At 35.0% G+C, this 26,534-nt stretch overlaps 1 protein-coding gene across 19 annotated transcripts in view; it reads right to left on the reverse strand.

Moving 5' to 3' along the window:
- The window catches only part of MLLT10 (MLLT10 histone lysine methyltransferase DOT1L cofactor), a 192,477-nt gene that overhangs the window by 65,059 nt on the left and 100,884 nt on the right, over positions 1–26,534 (reverse strand). For all 19 annotated transcript variants that reach the window (XM_081050356.1, XM_081050355.1, XM_081050364.1 and 16 more), the window contains 2 exons: positions 20,425–20,520; positions 365–617 (listed from right to left, as the gene is read on the reverse strand). In XM_081050356.1, the coding sequence (XP_080906482.1) occupies positions 365–617; positions 20,425–20,520 (349 nt within the window). The remainder of the gene's footprint in view (positions 1–364; positions 618–20,424; positions 20,521–26,534) is intronic.

Below are 26,534 nucleotides of genomic sequence, written 5' to 3' on the forward strand. Positions count from 1 at the left end.
TGTTTAATTAGGAAAGATAAATAAAAAAGTTTGTAAAAAAGAATGACTGTTCTATAGAGCAAAAAGGAAAACTCCAACTTTTATTTTTCTCCCCAAACTTAAACTTTATTCCACATCTATTTAAACATTAAAATTACAGTTCAACTTTAGAAGCACAGGTCATAACATAAAAAGAAAGCAAAGGTCCCAGAAACATTTTAACAACAAACACTAGTCTTTGAAGTAATCTTACTACAATAACTAATTATAAAATAATCTCCAATGATCCATTAGCTATAAGTAAAAAATAAATTATTTTACAAAACTTAACTACTATTGATCATCATAAGAACAAGTATTTTAACTAAAACATCATAATTAATACCTTGCTGGAAAGGACTAGCTGCTGACACAGTCGTTCCTGGATTTCTTCCACCAGGCTTTCTTCCCCTTTGACCTGAGCTGTGGGCTGAAGATTTCTTGCCTTTGCCCTCTGACCCTCTAGCCTCTGAAACATCTTTTCCACTGGTTGTGTGCGCAGAGACTTCCTGGAAATTTGCATTTGTAAATCGTGCTGCAGTATCTTCCAAGCGCTTCAATGATCCCGATATAGAGTTGCTGCTAGTGCTCGTGTAAGTCTAACATTTTGATTGAGAAAGGAAGTAAAAGGGAAAAAAAAAACACCTGATTTTATTTTGACTCCAGATAAAAAATGATGGTACATTAATAATAATAAATAATTATGGGACTTGTAAGATAAACATATGAAAGTTTTCCATTATAAAAATAAGTCAGTCCACCACCTAAGCAATTCATTTAAAAACAATTATTTTGGAGTCTCTTATAAATGCTATTTTTAAGAAGGTAGGTAACTTATAGTATGGCTGTTTGAGCATCAAATTGCAGCAATTAGTAGAAGTACATTATTAGTTATATTCACTCAATGACACATAGTAAATAATACTGAAGGTACTTGTTTTTCAAGCAACAGCCTTCTCAACAGAAACGTACTACTTCCTAGACGTGAAATTCAAGTCAGCCTTAGCGCTCAGCACAGGAAGGCAACAATTAGTGAAGTGAGGTATTACAAATTCGTTACAGGAATATATCCATGACATTATAAGGATCTACCACAGGTCAGAGCAAGAGTTTTTAAATTCAGGTGAAGGCTGCGTTTTGAAACAGATTAAAGCCTTTGAGACAGAAATCATTTCTTAGAAGTATTAAGGAAAGTTATATTTTACAGTTAAGATTTTTTCAAAATTTTTAAAAAAATTTTTTTATTGGGGAATATTGGAGAACAGTGTTTCTCCAGGGCCCATCAGCTCCAAGTCTAGTCGCCGTTCTCAATCTTTAGTTGCAGGGGGGGCAGCCCACCATCCCGGCAACCTTGTTAAGAGCTCGAGCTCTAACCAACTGAGCCATCCGGCTGTCCCTCCAGAAGCTCAGTGGCAGCTCACTGTCTTCAATCCAGTTGTGGAGGGCGCAGCTCTCTGGCCCATGTGGGAATCAAACCGGCAACCCTGTTGTTCAGAGATTGCGCCTTAACCAACCGAGCTATCAGGCCGCCCCAAGATTTTTTAAAATTAGATATATTATTATACCTTAAAATTGGTTCTCAATCATCCCTTTGATCTAGATATGTTAAGGAAAAGAGCAAGATAAAGATTTGTTTAAACAATTAGTTTCCACTTTTTAATAATAATTTTAATACAAGGTGTGTACAAATAAGGCAAATTAAATGACTATGAAAATGGGAACATGTGTTATACCAGAATGTACATTATTAATTAACACGCTTCAAAATGAAAGGTTTATAAGGTTCTTAGGGTCAGGGATTTTTGTTGCTGTTGTTAAGTTCACTAAGCACCTGGAACATAACCAGCCCTAAATTTCTGTTGAATAAATTAATAAACATTTTTCTAATATATATATATATCTGAAATCTCTGATGCAATATAAATGAAAAATCTGAAAATACAGAAAACTGAAATTTCCCACACATAACCCCACCACTCAATACAAACCATCAGATACATTTGAAAAAACTGAGAAAGTAACGATAATATCAGGTTTCAAAATAGTTGGTATATTAGCAAAATCATTCAAAAAGAAGAATAAAACTTCAAAAATGTTTTGAAAATCAAATACTTTTACTACTACTTTTCTGCTATTTCCCTGGTGCTGCCCCCATCCCACATCATCTCACTGCAAACAACAGATCTTCAACATCAAATATGAGACATTATCTCATAAAAACAAACTATAATCACTATGCTAACAAACTATAACCCACAAATTAAGTACAAAGGTTTCAATGTAAACTGCAGGAGAAAACACACTCCCATTTAACAAATCAATCATATTTAAGCAGAATATCACGGATTATTTCAGAAACATGAACCTTTTCCATGCTGTGCAGGTCACTTTGGAAACCATCTACTCCACTTTTCAAATATTTTTCCCCAATAACTCGAGCTGATCCGGTGTTTCTCCATCCCACACCTAATCCTAGTGAAGTTTAAATGCTATCTAACAAAAACACAGTGGCGTTCTTCATTCATGGGCAGAGCTTTACCCATGTATCAAATAAGGAGAGAAAACTGGGTGAGGTATCAAACAAATATACTCTTTGCTTCCACATAGCATCTAAATTAGTCAATTTTCCCATTCATTTAATAGCACATCCTTGCTCACCCCTTAAGTATAAATATGTCCATAAATCTAATGAAAACACAACATCTGTATGACAAGGTATTACAAAGAAAGCAATAAATGAAAATTAAACAAATTCCAGTGACAAGTCTTATTAAATAAAATTGTAACATTTTAAAAAACTTATTTTCAGGCCGGCCCAGTGGCTCAGGTGGTTGGTTGGAGCTCCGTGCTCCTAACGCCGAAGGCTGCTCATGCGATTCCCACATGGTCCAGTCCCAGATGGTTCAGTTGGTTGGAGCGCGTCCTCTCAACCACAAGGTTGCCGGTTCGACTCCCTCCCACAAGGGATGGTGGGCTGCGCCCCCTGCAACTAACAACAGCAACTGGACCTGGAGCTGAGCTGTGCCCTCCACAACTAAGATTGAAAGGACAACAACTTGACTTGGAAAAGTCCTGGAAGTACACACTGTTCCCCATACACACTGTTCCCCAATAAAATCTTTAAAAAAAAAAACAAAACAAACTTATCTTCAATTACATTTGACATACATTATATTAGTTTCAAATGTATAACACAGTGATTAAACTCTTACATACCTTATGACATAACATTTTATTTTTAAAAAACTTTGGCAACTTCTAAGTTTCAAAAATATCATAGATGTCTTTAAAAAAAAACAGCTAAAGATTTTAACAGTTAGAAAAAAAGTATACTTAATGAAAAGGGGGAAAAAAGGTCATATACATTTAACTCAAAGAAAAACCTATACCTTCACTCCATGTTTGTAAGTTAACTATTTGTTCCAAACACCTGAGACTAATGAAGTTTAAAATAAATTAAAAAAAAATAAGAGTATTTGCTCCATAATGTGCTATTTAAATAAAATGGCACTGTAGAATTCCATCATAAACCTACAGTCAACTCAAGTTCAAGATGATGTAGAAAGAAGTAAAAGGAGAAGGTAGTAGGAAAAGGCTGAAAGACACAAAATGAGTAAGCCTACCATCGCAAATATGTTGTTTCCTCAGATTCACAACCTACATAACTCAAAGTATGAGATTCTCACTGCTTTGAGAGCGATTGTAGTGCTTAAAAATATGTATTTTTCATGTAAATTGACCCATAAGATGCAAACTAACTATATCAACTGACATTCAACTAGATAAAACATAGCTTTCCCCCACCCTCCACTAGAGATAAAACTGGGTGGGTATTTGGCGATATTGAGAACCTCTCAAGAAGTACATAACTACTTTGGTCTATGTTGTGATTTACAGGCAACTTAATGAATCCTTTAAAATAGACATTTGGAACATGTATGATTCTCGTTTTATAGCTAACTACAATTATTAGTCCTCAGGTAAGATAAAATGCCATTTTACTATTAATTAAGAACAAAAAATATTTCCTGCTTCAAATGAAAATTTTTAATTAGACTCAGAATTCAACAATAACTCTATAATAGGTAACCAAAGACATAGCAGTTATTATTTTTTAAAAGCCCTTATAGTATTCTTCAAGGCTCTGTAATCCACATTTGGGAGAAGGAGGCAGAGGGAGGAGAAATAACCAACAGCTGTGCCTTCCACCAACATGATGAAACATAATAAGGCTGGCTAAAAACTTTTTGAATGTACTATTCAAATATCTCATAAAAGCCACCAATTTTGCACTAGTCCAATTCTAAGAACATAGCACAGAAACTATCAAACATGAAGCACAGAAAGACTTTTTAAGAAGAGGGTGGGGGAGGTACGGTCCAGTGAGCTGTGGGACAATGCTAAGTAGCCTAAGTGACATGTGGTTGGAGTACCCAAAAGAAAAGTGGGAGGGGGGAAATATCCTTAAAAGAAATAACAGTAGAAACATTACAAAATTTGATGAAAACTATAAACATACAGATCAACTAATACCCAAGCACAAAAAACACGAAAACTCGATGAATGCACATCATAATCAAATTGCTTATCACTAAAAACCAACAATAAAGAGAAAATGATAAAAGCCGCCAGAGGGTTGAAATTTTAAAAAGAGATTCCTTATGTGTTAAGAAACAAAAGATATGGATGAAAACAGATTTCTCATGAAAACTATGCAAGCTAGAAAACAAAAGAGTAAAATCCTTCAAGTACTAAAAGAAATAAACTATTAACCAAGAATTCTATAGTGAGCTAAAATATCTTTCAAAAACAGAAACAAAATAATTGCTTTCCAGATAAAAAAGCTGAAAGAACTAATCACCAGCAGATCAGCACAATAAATGCTAAAGACAACAAAGAAAATGTGGATCTACCCAAAGTAATTAAGAGCACAAGAAACAGTAATTACAGAGGTAAATATAATAACATTTTAATGATTTAAATCTCTTTATCAATGGTTATCGAATAAGATAATTCATTGTTTAGAGCAAAAATAGTAATTGAGGTTTATAAAATATGCAAAAAGTTTAAAATATGACAAAAGTAACAAAAGTCAAAAGGGTAGGAATGAAAGTATATAGCTACAAGGTTCTTATACAATATCTGAAATGGTATTATATCACTTGAAGACAGACCAACAAATTAAAGATGTATACTATAAACCCTAAAGCAACCAATAAAATGATACAAAGAATTACTGCTGATCAGCCAAAATGGAATCACAGAAAATAGTCAATGAATAAAAGAAAAAAAGATGATAAAATGGGCAAAAACAGAATTAGCAAATGATAAATTTAAATACAATTATATCAATAGTAACATTATATGTAAATTACCTAAATACCCCATGGTAAGGCAGAAATTGTAACATTAAAAAAAGAAACTCAAGAATATGCAGCCTAAAAGAAACCCATTTTAAATAAAAGACACAAAAATATTAAAAGTAAAAGTATGGGAAAGAAATATAAATCTAACAATAATAAAAAAAAAGCTGAATTCACAATGTTAATATCAGACAAAGTAGATTGCAGACAAGGAATATTACCAAGATCAAAAGGTCTATCCATCAAGAGGATATAAAAATCCTAAATGTTTGTGTCCCTAGTTAGAGACCTTCAAAATAAAAGCAGCAAAAACTGACAGAAAAGAGAAAATGGTGAAATAACAAAATCCATAATTACAGTAAGAGAGGTCCATAACCTCTTCTCACTAAGTGACTGAACAAGTAGACAAAACAAAATCAGTAAGGATATAGAAAACTTTAGAATGGCAATCAACTTGACCTGACATTTATAGAGCAATTTCACACAAGAGCAGAAAAGAACACAGAACATTAAACATAATCCATAGTGTCATTTTTTTAATCTCAGAAAATTTTAAAGAAATTATATAACACAAAGATATTAGAAACCATAACAAGAAGATATGTGGAAAATCCCCAGGTATTTGGAAAGTAAGTAACACACTTCTAAGCAATCCATGGGTCAGAGAATATCACAAGGTATTGTTCAACTAAGTAAAAATTAATACAACAAAAACTCATAAATGGTGCTTAAAACAAGGTTTATAGCATTAAATGCCTATATCAGCATTTCTGGATTATGGTTCAGCACATGAGGAACCTAGAAATCTTAATTCTGTTCTAACAAGTAAAAGACTGAGCAAACTGAAAAATCAACAGCTTTTCTTAGATCCACCAAAGCAGTGAGATCTGCCCAAAAACTGGAGAAACAGGGAGATGGATATAGAAAATCACAATGTATCCCAGCAGAAATCTCTATGGGAACCACATCAGAGTAGCAAAACCTCAAGAATAATTGACAAATTGCTGAAGGCTCAGTGTGAACAAGTCTGAGAGAGAAAAATGCCAGGAGGACCCAGTCATAGGAGAGCCCTCAAACTTTTTTGAGTTTTACCTCCAGGAGCTCTACCAGGTCTTCACAGTGAGTATCAGAAGAAAAAGTACACCCATGTTTCCAACAGGAAAGGGAGAAAGGAACAATTCTAAAATATGCCAAAGTATTCAGTTCTTAACAAGCCCTGCTCACAGGAAAAACTATTTTACCAAAGCATAACATGCTAGGGTTATAGCAGAGCCTAAAGTTGGTAGGTAAGGGACATACCCAACTCCACTCCCACCCTCCCAGCAGCATCCTATCCCACCAAAGGAATGGGGGGCGGGGGTGAGAGTCACTTGGGAAGTTCACAGTCCAGGAGCACAGGCTAATCAAAAGACTGAGAACTCATCACAGGACTGCAGAATGCTTCCCGTCTCCCCATGCCTTACCACCACGTTACTAAAGGCCTACTTTCCACAGTTCCTTTTATCCAGTACATCATATTCTCCTTTGAGGCATATTAAGAGGTAAGTATAGCTTGAGAAGAATGAACAAACATCAAAACCAGAGACAGATTTTTTGGCAGCATTGTTGGAGTTATCAGACCAGGAATTTTTAAAACTGTGACTAATATGCTAAGGGATTTAATCTAAAAACTAGACAGCATGCAAGAACAGATGGGTAATGTAAAAAGAGAGAAGGAAATTCTAAGAAGGAAACAAAAAGGAATGCTTGAAATAAAAAACACTGTAACAGAAAGAATTCCTTGATGTGGTCATTAGTAGACCAGGCATGGCTGCTGGTTATCAGAGCATAACTCCTCAGAGTTTGAAGATATGAAAATAGAAACTTCCAAAAATGAAAAGCGAAGAGAAGACTGAAATATACAGAACACTATATCCAAGAACCATTGGACAACTAACTAACTATAAAAGGTGTAACAAAATTGTAATGGGAATACCAGAAGCAAAAGAGAAAGAAAGGAAAAATGCAATATTTGAAGCAATAACGACTAAGAGTTCCCCCCAAATTAATGTTAGAAACCAAACCACAAATCAAGGAAGCTCTGCAAAGGCCAAGAAAGATAAATGCCAAAAAAACTACACCTGGGCATATCATATTCAAACTGCAGAAAATCAAAAAGAAAAGAAAAAAAAATCCTGAAAGAACTCTAAGGGGAAAAAGTCTTAAAGGAGCTAAAATAAGGATTACATTTGACTTCTCAGAAACAATGCAAGCAAGAAGAGAGTGATGTTTTGAAAGCATCAAGAGAAAAAAAACACAACTTAGAATTCTACACACCACAAAAGTGTCCTTCACTAGTGAAAGACAGACTTTCTCATAGAAACAAAAATGGAGGGAATTTGCTGTCAGCAGACCTGTCATGCAAGAAATGTGAAAATTTTTTCAGGCACAAGAAAAATGATACAGGTCAGAAACATGGATTTACATAAAAAATGAAAAGCATCAGAGAATGAACCAATGAAAGTAAAGTAAAAACTGACTTCTTTTTTTCTTACTTTATCTAACTGTTCAAAATGACAATGGTAACAATGTATTTGATTATAGTCTTATGCATACATATGCTTATGCATGCTTACATATATGTGAAATGACTAACAGCATTGACAGAAACGATGGAAGGTAGGAATTAGGAATAATTTTGTATTAAAAGGAACTTGTAGTACTGTGAAGTGGCATAATATTATTTGAAACCAGACTTGGATTAGCTGTAAATACATATTGAAAACACAAGTGCAACCATGAAGAAAAAAAGTATAATTGATATGTAACAAATGAGAAAAAATGGAATCATGTAAAATGCTCAATTAAAAACTACAAAAGGTAGCAAACACGTGAAAGACAAAAACAGAAATAAAGAGTAAGGGCTAAGGGGGACAAATAGTAAACAGTAACAAATTTGGCATATTTTAAACTCAACTGTATCAACTGTCTAAACATACCAATTGAAAGACAAATTTCAGAGGGGATCAAAAACCAAGACTCAACTATAGGTTGTCTTAAACCCACATGAAATATAAAGACACATATTGATTAAAAATCAGTGGATGGGAAAAGATATACCACGATAGCACTAATCAAAACAAAAAGAACAGTTATGTTAATTTCGGACAAAGAAAATTTCAGAGCAAGGAAAGTTACCAGGGATAAGAGTAGCATTATATAATTATAAAGGTTGTCAATACTGCAAAAAGACACAACAATCCTCAAGAACAGAGCATCAAAATACATGCGACAAAACTGATAGAATTACAAAGAGAAGTAGATGAATCCATTCCTATAGTTGGAGATTTTAATACTCCTCTATCAAAAAAATGGACAGATTCAGCAAGCAGGAAATCAATAAGGATGTATTTGAACTAAACAGCACCACAAATCAAATGGATATAATTGGTGTCTATACACTACTTTAACCAATAACAGTAGAATATACATTGTTCTAAGATTCACATGGAACACTGACCAAGACAGACCACATTTTGAGCCATAAAACATACCCTCAACAAATTTTAAAGAATGGAAATATATAATGTCTGCTCTTAGGCCACAATAGAATTAAACTAGAAATCAATTAACAGAAAGATAGCTAGAAAATCCCTGAATGCCTGGAGATTGAGCAAAACACTTTTCCATTACACATGGGTCAAAGAAGAAAGCTCAAGAGAAACTTTAAAATATTATTAACTAAATGACAACGAAAACATTACTTATCAAAATCTGTGGGATGCAGCAAAAGTAGTACTTAGAGGGAAAAGCATAGCATTGAATGCATAAAAGAAAAAAAAGAAAAAACCTTAAATCAATAATCTAAGCTTCCTCTTTAGGAAACCAGAAACTAAAAACAAATTAAATCAAAATAATCAGAAAAAAATAACAAAAATTAAAGCAGAAATGAATGAAGTGAAAGCACGAAATCAATAGAAAAAAAAATTAAACAGAACCAAAAGCTGGTTCTTTGAAAAGACAAATAAAATTGATAAACCTCTAGCCAGGACAACTAAAAATAAAAGAGAGGACACAAATTACTGATATCAGAAATGAAAGAGGGAACATATCTATAGATCTCATGGATATTACAAGGATAACCAAGGAATATTATGAACAACTCTATGCCCACAAATTTGAAACCTAGATGAAATGTACCAATTCCCTGAAAGACACAAACTGCCAAAACTCACACAAGAAATAGACAATCTGAATAGGCCTGCATGTGCTAAAGAAATTGAAGCAATAATAGTAACCCCAAAACATAAAAGCATCAAACCCAGATAGGTTCCTAGTGAATTCTATCAAACATTTAAGAAAGAAATCACACCACTTCTCTACAATCTTTTTCAGAGAATATAAACAGAAGGAATATTTTCTAACCATTCTATAAGGCCAGCATTACTCTAATACTAAAAAAAAGACATTAGAAGAAAAAAAAAACCTACAGAACAATCTCTCCCATGAAATATATGCAAAAATCCTCTACAAAATATTAGCAAGTTAAATCCAACAATATAAAAAGAATTATATACCACAATCAAGTGAGATTTACCCCAGGAATGCAAGGCTGGGTCAATATTCAAAACTCAATTAATGTAATTCATCACATTAACAAAGTGAAAAAGAAAAATCACGTATCATATGAATAGATGCAGAAAAAGCATTTGACAAAGTTCAACACTCATGCACAATAAAAACTCAGTTTATTGTGGAACAAAGGGGGAACTTCCTCAAGTTAATAAAGAATACAGCCGGCTTCATCTTATTCGGCTTAGCCGGCTTTCTCTTATTCTCCCAATAAGAGAAAAACACTTTATTATAGGACAACTTATCTAACCTTAGTTGTAGAAGCAAACACAAAGAGGAAACATAAGAGTCAGCATCCCCTTGCTTTTTCATTTTCATACTTTTCACTTTCCTCTTGATTACTATGATACTGGTATTCACATTTCCTGATTCCCTAGCAATTTTTTAGTTTAAAATTAATAGTAAAGTATATATTGATGTGGGGGAAAAATACAATCATCCCTGGTCTCCACAGGGGATTGGTTGCAGGACCCCGGAAGGTACCAAAATCCATGGGTGCTCAAGTCTGTTATATAAAATGTCATAGTATTTGCATATCACCTATGCACATCCTCCCAAATACTTTAAAATCAACTCTAGATTACTTATAATACTTAATACAATGTAAATGCTACATAAACAGTTGTTATACTATATTGTTCAAGGAATAATGACAAGGAAAAAAATCTGTATCATGTTGAGTACAGACTCAACCATCATAGGCCTATCTACATAATACTCATGATCAACAACATAACTTTTTTACAAAATATTTTTATCCATTGATGGATCGATCTGCAGATGCAGAACCCACGGTTACAGAAGGCTGGATGACAACATGTACAAAACCTTACAGCTAACATCACACTTAATGGAGAGAAACTAGAAGTTTTCCCACTAATATCAGGAATAAGGCAAGAATGTCTCTTTTCTCTCGCCACTCCTTTTCAAGTCCTAGCTTACATAATAAAACAAGGATATAAAATGTACACCGTTTGGAAAGGAAGAAATTAAGTTTTTCCACAGATGACATGATTGCCTATGCAGAAAATCCAAAAAATAATTTTAAAAAAACTCCAAGAACAAATAACAGCAACTACAGCAAAGTTGCAGAAATTTGAAATTAAAAGCTCAATACCATTTACAATAGTACCCCACAAAATTAGTTAGGTTTAAATACAACAGAACATGTGTCGTGTTCAGTGCAACACGGACAGTGAGGGAACGAGAAGAGGCGGCTTTGGGTTAAGTTTTAAGAAAGAAAGAAGCAGAGACTTAATGCATTTAAATCTCAGAAGGCCAGAGGGTCTCGCAGCCTGAACAGAGACTGGAGCCCCAAATCAGGCCAACTTGTGGCTTTTATTGATATTCACACAAGGAAGTAGCATTATCTATTCCACGGTCTGTGAATCTCATACATCTTTTCACAAAAGTGAATCAAACCAATTATCTTTGTTCCCAAGCAGCTGGAGCAGAAAGTCTTGTGATGACTTAGGTGAGGTATGCACCTCCTTGGGGGACAAGTCTCTCATGTGGTAACAGTTCCGCTGAGATAAGTGGAGAGAGCTGATCTTCACTGCCCTCATGACTTCTCTCACAATCAGGTGAGAGAGGAAAGCCAGAGTCAGCAATGGCTTTTCCCAGGCAGGGGGAAAGGGGAGGCAAGGCTCCTTCCCGGATCTTCTAAGGCAGCTCATTGGGGGTCCCCACTCGGTTCTGCCTGGCTTGAGTTGTTCCCACAGTGGGGAATCTTACTCGTCATTGGCTGCAAACCATCTTTTGGGGACCAGACAGAGAGACATGAGGTGTAAAACATAGAGATAAGCAACGTCCCAAAAAGGCAGTCTCACAGACTTTTCTTTCCTCAAGGAAAGACATGGGGGGACAGTCTGTTGGCTGCTGTGTGACAACAAATATGGACGTCTATCTGACTTTAATGAATAAAAACTTTTATGAATAAAATCAAAGAACTAAATAAATGGAGAGAGATTCCAACTTCACAGATAGGAAAGGCTTAATGTCATCAAGAAGTCCAATCCTCCCAACTTCATCTACAGATTGAATACAATCTCAATCAAAATTACAGCAAACTATTTTTTGGATATGGACAAACTCATTTGTTAAGTATGTATGAAAAGACAAAAGACCCAGAATAGCTAACGCAATACTGAAGGACAAGAATAAAGTTGGAGTACTGACTTTACTCAGTATCAGATTCACTACAAAGCTACAGTAATCAGACAGTGTAGTATTGGCAAAAGAATACAATAGATAGCCCAGAAATATATCCACATAAATATAGTCAACTGATCTTTGACAAAGGTATAAAAGCAATACAATAAAGCAAAGACATGCTTTTCAACAAATGGTGCTAGAACTGGATGAACACATGCAAAAACATGATCCCAGACACAGAACTTACACCCTTCACCAAAATCAAGCCAAAAACCTAAATGTAAAACGTAAAACTCCTAAATGATAACAAAGGAGAAAACAGAATAACCTTGGGTTTGGCAATGACTTTTTAGATATACAATACCAAAAGCATAATACCTAAAAGAAAGAATTGGGCTCCATTAAAATTAAAAACTTCTGCTCTGAGAAAGACACTGTCAAGACAATGAAAAAAATAAGCCACAGAGAGGAAGAAAATATTTGCAAGACAAACCTGATAAAATAAAGTTATTGAGTTGTTTGGAGCGCGCCCTCTCAGCCACAAGGTTGCCGGTTCGACTCCTGCAAGGGATGGTGGGCTGCGCCCCCTGCAACTAGCAACAGCAACTGGACCTGGAGCTGAGCTGCACCCTCCACAACTAAGACTGAAAGGACAACAACTTGACTTGGAAAAAATCCTGGAAGTACATACTGTTCCCCAATAAAGTCCTGTTCCCCTTCCCCAATAAAATCTTTTAAAAAGTTATTGAAAATATATTAAAAACTCTTAAAAGCCAACAGTAAGAAAATAAACCTGATTTTTAAAAGGACCAAAAACGTCAACAGATACCTCACCAGGGAAATACACAGATGGCAAACAAGGAGAAAACATGCCCCACACCCTGTGTCAGCAGAGAAATGCAAATGTAAACCATGAGACAGACAGCACTCCACTATGAGGATGGCGAACATCCACATATTAGTGACATCAAACGCTGGTGAGGATGTAGAGAAAAAGGAACTCTCACCTATTTCTGGTGGAAATGTAAAGTGATTCAGTAATTTTGGAAGACAGTTTAGCAATTTCTAACAAAACTAAACATACCATATGATCCAGCAATTACACTCCGTGGTATTTACCCAAAAGAGTTGAAAAATTATGTCTATACAAAAACCTGCACACAAATGTTTATAGCATCTTTATGAGTAAGTGCCAAAACTTGGAAGCAACAAAGATAGACTTCTATAGGTGAATGGATAAACTGTAGTACATACAGACAATGGAATACAATTCAGTTCTAGAAAGAAATCAGTTACCAAGCCTTGAAAAAACTTGGAGGAATCTGAAATGCACATTACTAAGTGAAAAAAAGCTAGTCTGAAAAAGCTATATACTATATGATTCCAAATATATGACATTCTGGAAAAGGCAAAACTATGGAGGCAGTAAAAAGATCAGTGGTTGCCAGGGGATGGGAAGATTGAAGCATGAACAGTTGGAAAACAGAGGATTTTTAGGGCAGTGAAACTATTCTGTATGATACTACTTTACTTGTGGATACTTGTCATTGTACTTTTGTCCAAACCCACAGAACAACAAGCACCAAAAGTGAACCCTAATGTGAATTAGTCAATGTAGGTTCATTGACTGTAACAAATGCACCACTCTGAGGGATGTTGGTGACGAATAAGGGAGTATATGGGAAATCTTGGGGCCTTCCTTTCAATTTTGTTGTGAAACTAAAACTGCTCTAAAAAATCTGAAAAGGCTACATACATTATGATTTCAACTGGTCTATGACATTCTGGAAAAGGCAAAACTATTGAAAAAGTAGAAAAACACAGTGGTTGTCATAGTGGTTTGGGAGGAAGGAAAAATGAATGGCAGAACATAGAAATTTTAGGGTAGTGAGACTGTTTTGTAGACTATTACAGTGGTGCATAAATGTCATTAAACATTTGTCAAAACCCATAAAATAGAATGGACAACACCAAGAGTGAACCCTAATGTAGAATATGGACTTTGAGCAACAATGAAGTTAGTGTCGAGTCACAGGTTGTAACAAATGTCCCATCTGGTGTGGGGTGCTGACAGTGGGGGAGGCTGCATGTGTATGAGGATGGGGAGTACACAGGATGTCTTTGTACTTTCCATTCCATTTCCCTATGGATCCAAAACTGCTCTAAAAAATAAAATTTATTAGTTTTTTAAACTGCCTATATTAGAAAAAAGAAAGGTCTCAAATAAATTTCATCTCATACTGTAAGAAATTAGAAAAAGAAGAGTAAGGGAAACCCAAAGTAAGCAGTAGAAAGGACAAAATAAAATCAGAGCAGAAATCAATAAAATACAAAACATAAAAACAACAGAAACAATCAGTAAAATGACAAGTTAATAATTTAAGAAGACTGAAAAAAATTCATAAACTTCTAGACAGTCTAATTAGAAAAAAAGAGAAAAGATATAAATTGCCAAATAGATGATAACCTGAACAGCTCTATATGAATTAAAGAAATGGAATTGTAGTTAAAAAGCTTCCCATGGAAAAAAAACAACTTAGACCCAGATGGCTTTAGAAGTGAATTCTATCAAACATTAACAATATCAAATTTAGACAAACTCTTACAAAAAACTGAGTAAGAGTCAATACTTGAAGCTCATTCTATGAGGCCAGCATTACTTTTGACACCAAAACCAAAGACATTTTAAGAAAGGAAAACTACAGGCCAATATTCCTTATAAATATAGATGCAAAAATTGCTTTGCAATTTCAAAAAGTGCAATTCAACAATATATAAAAACGGCAATGCACCAATGTCAAATGGGATTTATCCCAGAAATGCAAGTCTGGCTTAACAACTGGAAAATCAACCAACGTACTTCATCATATTAACAGATTTTAAAAAGGCAAAAAATCATATCAATGTTTATTAAAAATGTATAGAAAAATTATTTGACAAACTCTAATATCCATGGCTAATAAAAACTCTCAGGAATAGAAGAAAACTTTTCAACATTATATGTAACATTAAAAAATTAAATACATAATAACCCCAAAGAGCAAGAACAAAGCAAAGATGCTCACTCTCACCACTTTTGTTCAACACTGAACCAGGGGTTCTAGAGGGTGTAGTAAGAAACAAACAGCATCCAGATTGGAAAGGATGAGGTAAAACTGTCTTATTCATACTTGGCATGATTATCTATGAAGAAAATCCTATGGAATAAACTACTGGAAATAGTAAGTAATGTTCATTAAGGTTAAAGGGTACCACATAAACACACAAAGCTACAAAAATATATCTCTATATAGTAGCAAGGAACAATCAGAATACAAGATTTGAAAAAAACAGCATAACAACAAATAAGAGATGAGCTGAAAAAAAGATAAAACCTGCACACTCATTACTGAGATAATGACAAACTGTGTTTATGGATCAGAAGACTGATATTACTAAGATATCAACCTCCCTCGAAATGATCTGTAGATTAAATGCAGTTCAAATCAAAATATTAGCAATCTTACTTTTACAACTTGAGAATCTGATTCTAAAATTCTTATAAAATGCAAAAAAAACAGAATAAGCCAAAATGAATTTGAAAGAGAAAAACAAAGTTGGAGACGGACACTGCCTGATCTAAAAGGCTATTACAAAGCTACAGTAATCAAGATAGTGTAGTATTAATGTAAGGGCAGACCAACAGATCAATGGAACAGAAGGGAGTCCATAAATAGACCCCATACAAATATGGTCAACTTGTTTTCAGTAAATGCAGGTACAGGCAATTCTGTGGAGAAAGCACAGTCTAATCTTACCACAAACGGCTCTGGGGAAACTGGGTATCTATACTCAAATAAGTGGACTTGGATGCATAACGTACATCAGATGCAAAAATTAACGCAAAATGGATCATAGCTTTAAATGTGAAACACAAAAATAGAAAACTTCTAGAAGAAAACATTTTAAAAATTATATACTAAACATAATCAAGAATGTTTGCTCAAACCAATGAGTAGGAAAAATATCTACAAATAATGTATCTATTAAAGGACTTGCATCCAGAAGATATAATGTCTCACAAAACTCAGTAATAAGAAAACAAACAAGCCAACAAAAAAAGGCAGGTGGTGGGTAGATCTGAAAACAGATGCTTCACCAAAGAAAAAGAAAAAAGAAATAGCAAATGGACAAATGGAAAGATGTTCAACATAATTTAGTCATTAAGAAAATGTAGATTAGAACCACAATGAGAAACCAACTACATACCAGTAGGCCTAAAATAATAACCATTGACCATACCTAGCATCGCAAAGAATGTAGAGGAACAGGAACTCTCGTACACTGCTGGTGCAATTGTTAAATGGCACAACCACTTTGGAAATAGTTTGACAGTCTTAAAAAATTAAGGATACACCTATCATGTGACCCAGCTATTCCACTCCTTAGTATTTATGCAAGAGAAATAAAAGTGTATGTCCATACAAAGACTTGTACAATGTTCTAGTAGCTTTAATTACAATAGGCCAAAACTAGAAACCTGAATGTCCATCAATTGTTGAATGAATAAATAAATTATGGTATGTCCACACAATCGTAGTCAACAATAAAAAAGAATGAACTGTTGATACATAACATGGATGAATCTCAAAATAATTAAGCTGCATATTTCCACTTTTAACATTCTAGAAAATTCAGACTAATTTACAGTGACGAAAAGCAGAACAGCAGTTGCCTGGGCAGGAACAGGGGTCAAAAGACAAGGAGAAGGGGATTATACTGAATCACAAAGAAACTTTACCTAGTGATTGTAGTCATGGTTTTTCATCAAAAATGCCCTTTAAATTTGTGCAAATATCAACTTTACCACAATAAAGTTTAACAAAAGGTCTAATATATTTGATACAATCAACTTTTAAATACTTCTATCATCATAGGATTATTTATTGCATGTACATGTGTGTGTATTTCCTTAAAAATTAAGTTTACTAAAAACATTTTTAAGGGTTAGCATTCAAACATGTTGTGTTGCTGAATAATAATACAGGCAAAGAATAAAGACAGTAAAAATAGAGAATAAATCTATACCTGGGTTTAATTATAACTTAAAAGTCCTAATGATTTCTTTAAAAGTTAATCTTTAAAGAAATAAAAATTTTTAAATTAAACATTTAAAAATATCAATTTACAGAAAAAAATTTGTTCTACATTAAAAAGTCTTAGAAAAACAGTAGAAAATTTAACAGCTAATTTAAAAGACATACTTAGAATTAGGTCTTCATTTACCCTTTCCTAAAAATACTGCAAGGACAAAAGACAGAAGAAAACCTGATTAAGGATCTTTGGTACACGGAAAACCTTTTAAAACAGTACTTTAAGTTAAATCACCCCAAAATTTAAAAGACTAAATAAAGACTGTGAGCTATTTACAATGAACAGCAGAAATAACCACTACGTCTTCTAGTAATGATAAAAAAGTAATGTGTTAAATAAAATGACTTCTAATATGGTATCAGGCTCAATGTTGCTACAAATTTAAAAACACAACCCAACTGTGACTTACACACATCCAGGAATTTTTTCTGAAACAACACTGACACCAAACAAATCTGCTCACAGTCAATAACTAACTTACGGGGGGGATCACTTTGTCAGTTATATAAATGTCTAGCCACTATTCTGTACTCCTAAAACTACTGACATATTTATAAAGTAAAAAAAACATTTTTTAAAGGTCAATAGCTAAGACTTTTTCCCCTTATCTTTCCTGAGTAGTAGTATAACCTTGTATTATATAAATAAGGAAATAGATTGGAAGTGCTCAAAGACTAAAAACTGAGGAAATGAAGGTATGCAATCACACCATCCTACAGACAGGTGAGCCTCCTTTTCCTACGGACAGGTGCACTTCCTTTTCTGCCTTTTCCACTTGTTTTATCATATTAAAGGATTCTCTGCATCAAGCCTGCAGCTATCTAATCCCATCTGTTTCCATCTAATCCTCTTTTACCTAAAAACCTAAACTTCCCAATGATAACAACTACAAGCTATATTTCTAGGAAAGGCATTTACACACTTATGATCATTCTGGTAACAATGTTAATGATTAATATGAAATCCTGCTTTGTTCCTAGCAACTTTTATATATGTAAAAGTTGTCTGTTCCACAACCATGGTTATCAAAGATTCACGTGAAAATATTACACTGATAAATTATAGTTGCAGGATGTAACAGACGACAGTAACACCACATTAACGTGACATATCAGGGTATTTGTTGCTAATTCCTAGTTTGAAAAACGTTTTAGAGTCAGAAAGAGTTGAAAGTCACAGAAAAAGTGCAAGTGAAAATTTTAAGACCGATAGAGTGAAGTTTAGTAAAGAAAGAAGTAAAAGGGAATTTTGAGTGAGAATGGCAAATGCAAGGTTCAAAATGTGCAATCAAGACTGGCTAGGTACTAAAGGTATTTAAAAGTTGAAGTAGTAAAGTTGCCTGATCTGCAATTTAAATGTGGTCTAGTAAAATGAACCATGGGTTCTAAAAGAAGCCCTGCAGCTCAGAGTAACACTCAGCCTTGCATTCCCTGACCTATTCCTGTTTCTACCAACAGAAGGTAAAAGAGTGTGGGGAACCGACAATAAAATGACACTATCTTCCTAAAAGGAATCTATGACTCACGTCTTCTACCATCTATCCACCTATCCCTTTCAAACACTCAAGGCCTCACCACATTATCTGTCTTAAATCTACCAGAGCTAATCTGATTATGACATTACCCCTGTTTAAATCAGTTGGTTAGAGGTGATCAGATTCTGAAACGTAGAAAGCACAACAGAGTGAAAGGCTTATGCACATGTACATACTTCTACATGTAAATATATGTAAGTCATCCTGGGATAATACAGAACCCTGGTCTTGTGTGATACAACAAGAAATGTATCCTAAGATGAGGGTAACAAATGTTCAGGGCAACAGACTATGAATAACATTCATATTACTAGCTTGTAAAATATGAATCAATGCAGTCTAATGAAATTCACTAAAAGGCTGATTTTAATAGATGAGGAGAACAGAAGGAAATTCCAGGAAAATACTCAATTATATATAAACATTTAGCATATGATGAGGAAGGTATTCCAAATCAGCAGGGAAAAATTAAATTATTTAATAACAATACTAGAAAAACTGGTTAACAATTTGGAGGAAAGTATCTCATACAAAATAAAACAAATCCAGACGGATTATTTTAAAGACTTAAAATAATCTAAGAAACTAAAAAAAGTATTTAAAAAATCTTTGTCTCATTTTAAGGAAGGAAAGACTTTTCGAAGTCTAAAAACAAAGAAAAAATAAAAAGGGAATAAATAAATAAATAATAAAAAGGGAAAAAATAAAAAAATAAAAAGGGAAATAAAAAGGGAAAAGGCAGGTTTAGCTTTTCAAATTTGTGCTTCTACATAAAGTTTAAAACCATTACAATGTACCCATTCAGAGTCTAATCGCCTCTCACCACCTCCAAGTTACCCCCATCTCTCTCTGGATTGTTGCAATAACCTCCTAGTGGCCTTCCTGCTGCCATTCTTGACTCTACAGTTTATCCACAAGGAAGCAGCCAGAGGTCCTTACAAAACCTAAGGCAGACCATGTTACGTCTCAGTTCAGAACTTCCAATGGCTCACTTTTCACTCAAATTAAAAAACAGAGCCCTTTCACTGGCTCCCACAGCGCTGTGTGACTGGCTCCTCCCTCGCCTGGCCTCATTGCCTCCTGTACTTACTGTCCCAGGCACCTGTCCCGATTCCACTTGTTTCCACATCACATTAACCAGGTGATAATAACCTTCATAATATTTAACATTTACTAAGCAATACTTACTGTGACCCAGACATTGTTCTAATTGCTTTACATACATTATCTCATTCAATTCCAATCATTATTTCCCCTACTTTAGATGATGAAATTCAGTTACAAAGAGGTTAATTAACCGTCTAAAACTCAGTAAGCGGTGAAGCCAGAATTCAAAATCACAGGTGGACGAAGCCTACCCCACAACCCAAATTCTAACCTCAGTGATGCTTCCCACTGGTTATCTTTACTTAACATTCTTCAGAAGTAAGTACAAAATAAACAGAAGGTAGATTAAAAACTAAAAAATGGGAATATCGAAGTGCTTGATGTAGGTTAGAGAGGATGGAAAAGTTAAGAGGAACCAGGACACCAGGAATGATAACACTTCTGAAAGGTAAAACTGAGCACATAATTGATTACATAAAACAAAATATGGCACTTAAAACTTACTTTTTCTGTAGTAACAGTTAAGGAAGGAACCAATGCAGGTGATGGTTCTGGTTGTTTCTTGTGTTTTTGTTTGTGTTTATCCTTTTCTTTATATTTCTAAAAAATGAATAGAAGTAAAATTCAATTTAACTCACAACATGTACATACGTTATACACACAAATACACACACATATGCACACGATAAAGATGACATTCATTTATAATTGTGTTTGGAATCTAAAATGTTAATAAATACTTGTCAAAAAATAACTTAAAAACCACTTCTAATCATATTATTTTACATGTAAATAATACTAGTCTTGTACTTACATTATAGCATTACTATATATATCAGTATATATTGAAATAGAAAGTAATACTAGTGTAAGTTATTTTAAAGTGACTTTAGCTCCCTCATCCTTGAACAAGATAAAATAACGTATGAAAATATGAAGCCTGTAATCGTTTGCTACATTTATCTGATAAGCAACATATTTTTTTCATTAAAAATACAAAATACGTTTGTGTACATTTTATAAATAGCACTTTAAAAGCACTACCACATCAGAATAGCATCGGATTCTCTATCATCATGTCTTGAATTCTATGGCTCACAAACTAGAAACGAGGGCAAGAAATTCTCTCACCTAGGTTGACTCAGAAAATAGATGATTTAGTTATCACTTAAGGTTATGGTGTGCTTCTTTACTTTGAAGTCCTAAAACTGATAAACTGAACTTAAGAAGGAATTCAATTAAATGAGAAATTACATATTAGGAGCCCAACTTTAATGTCTTAAATTTTCAACCAACTTGTTCTGAATTGTTTGAATCAATAGGTAAGAATTAGAATTGGGTGTGAAATTTGCTACTATTTAAAGAGTTAATTCAACTTATTTATTTCTCATAGTACTTAAAACTAACCATTCAGAGCACTTCTGTTCAATGCGTGAAAGATTAGTATCATTGACCCTGACCTAAAATAGGTTACATACCAGCAAAATAAAAAACGCAAGGATAGATGTTTTACTATAAAACACAAGTACTGCCACTTTTTGCCTTTAATTCCTGATACAATTACGTAACACATTTCTTGACTGCAATGTTAATACTTTGGCAACAAAGAATGTAAGACACCACAATAACAGTTTTTATTCGACCTGTAAAGTAAACTTTCTTCCTCTAAAGTTAGTTTAATTGTGATAGATCCTAACGACCACTGAGGAATCATGTCTCTATTTCTTTGTAATAGGACGTCACTGCTCCTCCCATCATAAGATGTCTTCTTCTCCTCTCCCATGAACTTGGGTTAGCCTTGGGACTGCTTTGGCCAAGAGGATGTAGCAGAAGGGATGCCGTGCCAAGTTCAGGAGCCTAGAGCTTTAAGAAGTCCTATACGGTGTCCACCTTTGCTCGCTTGGGTCCCAGCCACCATATGAAGAATCAGTTCATACTCTCCTGATAGGCCAAGTGGAGAAGACCGAAGGTACCCCAGCCTCCAGCCAGCACCATCTACGCCCAGACATGTGAACAAGACAGTCCTGGACCACCCAGCCAGCCACCAGCTGAATGTAATCTCATGAATAAACGCTTTGATATCATGTGGTCAAAAGATGAATTGTTTCTCCTGAGTTCTGCCAGTTATAAGCCGCTAAAAGTTGTGGGGTGGGGTGGTTTCTCAAGCAACAGTAGATACCAAATCAGGACTAGAATGGGAGTTAAAGACAGTACAAATTAAAAGTAACACACATTAGTTTTCTTTTTGCATATACCAAAATAATAAATATAGTTATACCATCTAATTTATAAATATGAGGTTCAAATGACCCCGGTCTGTAAGTTCTATTATCAATATTTTTCTCCCATACAGACAACAAAGAAGCCTTTCTTAAATGGTACAAGAGCTGGGATAATAGTGAATGAGCCTGAAAACAATAAAGTAAACAAAGTCTAAAAACTTGGAAAACACCTGAAGAGTAAAAGGTGTATGCACATGTACATGTGTGAGAATGTAAATATATGCAAGTGATCACAGAGTAATACAGAACCCTAGTCTTGTGTGATACATCAAGAAATATATTCTGATATGAGGGTTGCAAATGTTCAGCAGAACAGACTATGAATCAATTATATTCATATTATCAGCCTATAAAACATGAATCAAAGCAATCTAATGACATTCACTGAAGAGGCTTACTTTAACAGATGAGTAGAACAAAAGGAAATTCCCGGAAAAGATTCAATTATATGTAAATATTTAGCATATGATAAAGAAGGGATTCCAAGTCATCAGGGAAAGACTAAAGTTAATAGTTGTATTAGAAAAAACTGATTAGTAATTTGGGAAAGTATCTTATACAAAATAAAATCCAGATGCATTATTTTAGAGTTAAATAAAAATTAAAATAATCTAAGACGCTGGAAGAAAATATTTTTAAAATCTTTATCTAACTTTAAGGAAAGATAGACTTTTTAAGGGTTAAAACAAAGTAAAAAAATCAGAAAGGGAAAAGGCAGTTGTGGGGGCTCAGATCAAGTCATCCCAAGATGTACCTCGTGGTATGTATACTGTTTTGAGCTAAAGGTCACTTTAACCTAGGGCTCAAAGAGAAAGTTCTGACCCTCCCTTAACTACCTAGAAGAACTTGAATTATCAGAAGCCTTGCCCATAGCAACATATTACCAGAGATCACCTCTTTTGACCTATCTGTAGTGCAGGGTAAACTTCTATTTACTAAACATCTGCTCTTACCATCCTGCAATAACCTTCTGAAGCTCCCAAGGCACCTTACCTCATCCCTAGTTCAGAAGGTCTCATATACCCATTTCCCTCTCTATCTCTGAACCTCTTGTTCATGTGGGGTCTGTGACTCTCATACATAAGGGTTCCCATACATATGTATGTATTAAACTTGGTTATTTTCTCTTGCTAATCTGTCATATCTATTTGATTATCAGAACAGCGAAAGAACCTTGGGGACAGAGGAAAGTTTCTTCCTCCCCCACAAGTTTATTCAAGAAATTACCTCATTTATACTAAAGCCAATGTCTAAACAGTCTCCCAAGCATGAGCAAAAAAAAACTGTATGACTACAGCCCAAAATAAACAATATAAAGAGCATAACATGCCTAAGAACTAAAAATCTCAACCTACGAGTAAATATAACTCAGCATAAAGTTATTTCTCAAAACCGCCCCATGCTAAATAAAACTTAATTTGAACATAAGTTCAAACAAAGCTCAAGAATAAGATGATAAACAGAAAGGGGTAAAAAAAAAAAAACCAAAAATAACAAACCAAACTAAACAAACAAACAAAAAAACTCGGGGAATGCAAAACCAAAGTAATTTAAAAGCTAAAACAGAATCAGTAAATAAAGTAGAAAACAGCAAGGAAAAGAATATAAAAATACTGCTAAAAGAAAGGCAGGAAATAATCACTGATACAAATGAAAAACAGCAGACATTAAAGCAGTTACAGAGGAACTAATGCTACAGAAAATCAAGATAACCAAACATAAGGATAACTGTGTCCTTCAAGTAGAGAATCCAATGAATGGGGGATAGATTTATTCAAATGTAAACGCGCACAAAATAAAAACTGAGAAAAAGCAGTCTGAAAAATTATGTTACAAATGTTTAACAGCAAGACTTATTGTAGTTCAACTTAGGAGAATGCAAAAAGGGAAAACATGAGTGTGTGTGGGAAGGCGGATTGCCCTTAGTCCTCTCCACAGCAATATTCCAAGCCCACTGATTAAATTCTTAGGTGAAAGAAAAGTGTAACCCAATGATACTATAAACAGCCAAGACATAGTTCAAAAATTAAGGCAAGAAGAAACACTTTCCATTATGAAAAAAACTCCAAAGAACATATTCTTGAAAAAAGTTATTTGACAATAAAATTGAACCAATTTAAGAGATGAAATAAAGAACTTCTATGGAGAGGCTGTGGTTAAAGGGACTGGAAGCAACAGTGATTTAAATTAAATACAGAATACCTAAAAAATTCTAAGGATTATGTTTATACAAGACAATATCACAGGCCTGAAAGATATAATATGTCTTGAAAAACAAACAAATTGGCTAGCAGGGAATGAGAGGAGCACGGGGGTTCTATTGGCCTTTCTTAACACAGTTTGCCATCAAACAGTAACTGCACATAAATCCCTTCATTGTAGACAAAGTCCCTGGTTTTCCTTGGCTAATCACACTCATATCCTCACAAAGTGGTCCTATACTCCAGCTCAGATGTGAACATGGGTGTATCTAAGTCAATTAAATAATCTATTCCCCTTAGCTTTAGGTCTGGGGTACATTTGGGTCAGGATAATAAAATACAAAGGGAAATTTTCTGTTCTCTTTCTTAAAAAGGTACTCCCTTCCTGCTTTTAGATGCTTAAATGTTAAGCCATGACCCCTGGAACAACTATAGTGACCTGGCAGCCATACCAAGAAAAGCCAAGAGAACCTCGAAGGACAACAACGCCCTACCATTGTTGAATTTGCTATTGTTAAATTAACCACTCTAAGAAAAGCCTAGCCTCTGAACTCGGGCAAAACAAATTTCCTATTGCTTTAGCAATATTCTGTTACAGCTAGAAGCATCTAAACTGGGAAGACAGCCTTAACCTCTTAATGTTTTTTGTTTGTTTTATAATCTTTATTATTAAACTTAAAGATATATTTAAAGAAATAATCTCTTGTGGCAAGGAAATTATACTTAAGCTCAATATTGTTATCTATTTTATTTCATTTCTTTTTTTTCTACATAGCCAAGTAAATCTGACTTTAATATTTAAAAAAAATTAATAGCATTACATCTTTTTAAAAATTTATTTGGGGAATATTGGGGAACAGTGCGTTTCTCCAGGGCCAATCAGCTCCAAGTCATTGTCCTTCAATCTTGCTGTGAAGGGCACAGCTCAGCTCCAAGTCGCCGTTTTCAATCTTTAGTTGCAGGGGGTGTAGCCCACCATCCCATGCGGGAATTGAACCAGCAACTTTGTTGTTGAGAGCTCACGCTCTAACCAACTGAGCCATCTGGCCACCCCGCATTACATCAGTTTAACAAGGTAATTTTTATTGCTCAAACCATCCTTTGTATCTCTGTATAGAAAAAACATCTGGAATGTCTATTTAGTAATGTTGATGGCTATTTCTATCTAGTGGATTCTGAAGTGGGTCTTTAAAAAATTAACTTGTATTTTTAAAAATGATCTGCCTCAGAGAGACAACCAAGACGGTGCAGTAGGTAAACGCTGTGTTTACCGTCTCTCACAACCACACCAAATTACAACTAACCTACAAAACAACCATTACTGAGAATTGCCTAAAATCAAGCTAAACTGAAGCCTTTCAACTAAGGACTTGCAGAAGAAGCCACCTCGAGACTTATAGGAGGGTCAGAGACACGGAACGGGCTGGTCCCACACCAGTGTGTGACCATTAAACCTCAGGAGGGCCATTTCAGCTGGGGATTCCCCATGCCCTAAAAGAGTGAGAGGTCCCAGCCCCACTCCAGCCCAGGGTTCCAATGCCAGGGAGAAAGTCCCCATAATCTCTGGTTGTGAAAACCAGCGGAGACTATGACTGAGTGTGACAGAGCGGGGGCACTCACAGGTGCTCCTCTTAAAGGGACTGCATGTGGACTTCCCCACCAGTGGAATCACTCACTCTGAGCTCCAGCGCTGGGGCAGCAGCTGGAAAGGCAGCAGGGACAGATGGGGAGAGAACTGAGTTGTATGGCTTGGGATGGGTACTGGAGAGGCGGCTTTCTCCTGGACCAAGGAGCTGGCAGAGGCCATTGTTTCTTTGTTGAGCCCTCCCCATCGTTCCAACACAGGCAGCAGTGACATCTGAGTCTCTGCCTTTCGTTCACCCCGCCCCAGTGATTGGAGACCTGGTCCCGCTCCACTTTCAGGCATACCCAGCCTGCTTCCAGTGGCTTTTCATGCCTACCACCTGCAGACTACCCTAGGGTCTTTCCAATGTTCGTGGAACCCACACAAGCAGCATCTGGCTTGAGCGTGTCCTGTACCTCTGGCTGAGCAGCCCTAAGCCAGCACTAGTGGCAGCCAGCCTCGGTTCACGGCATGGCCTCTCAAAGGAGCTTCTAAGCACAGCATGGG

Source organism: Rhinolophus hipposideros (genome assembly GCF_964194185.1).
Source record: "Rhinolophus hipposideros genome assembly, chromosome: 1".
Lineage (NCBI taxonomy): Eukaryota > Metazoa > Chordata > Mammalia > Chiroptera > Rhinolophidae > Rhinolophus > Rhinolophus hipposideros.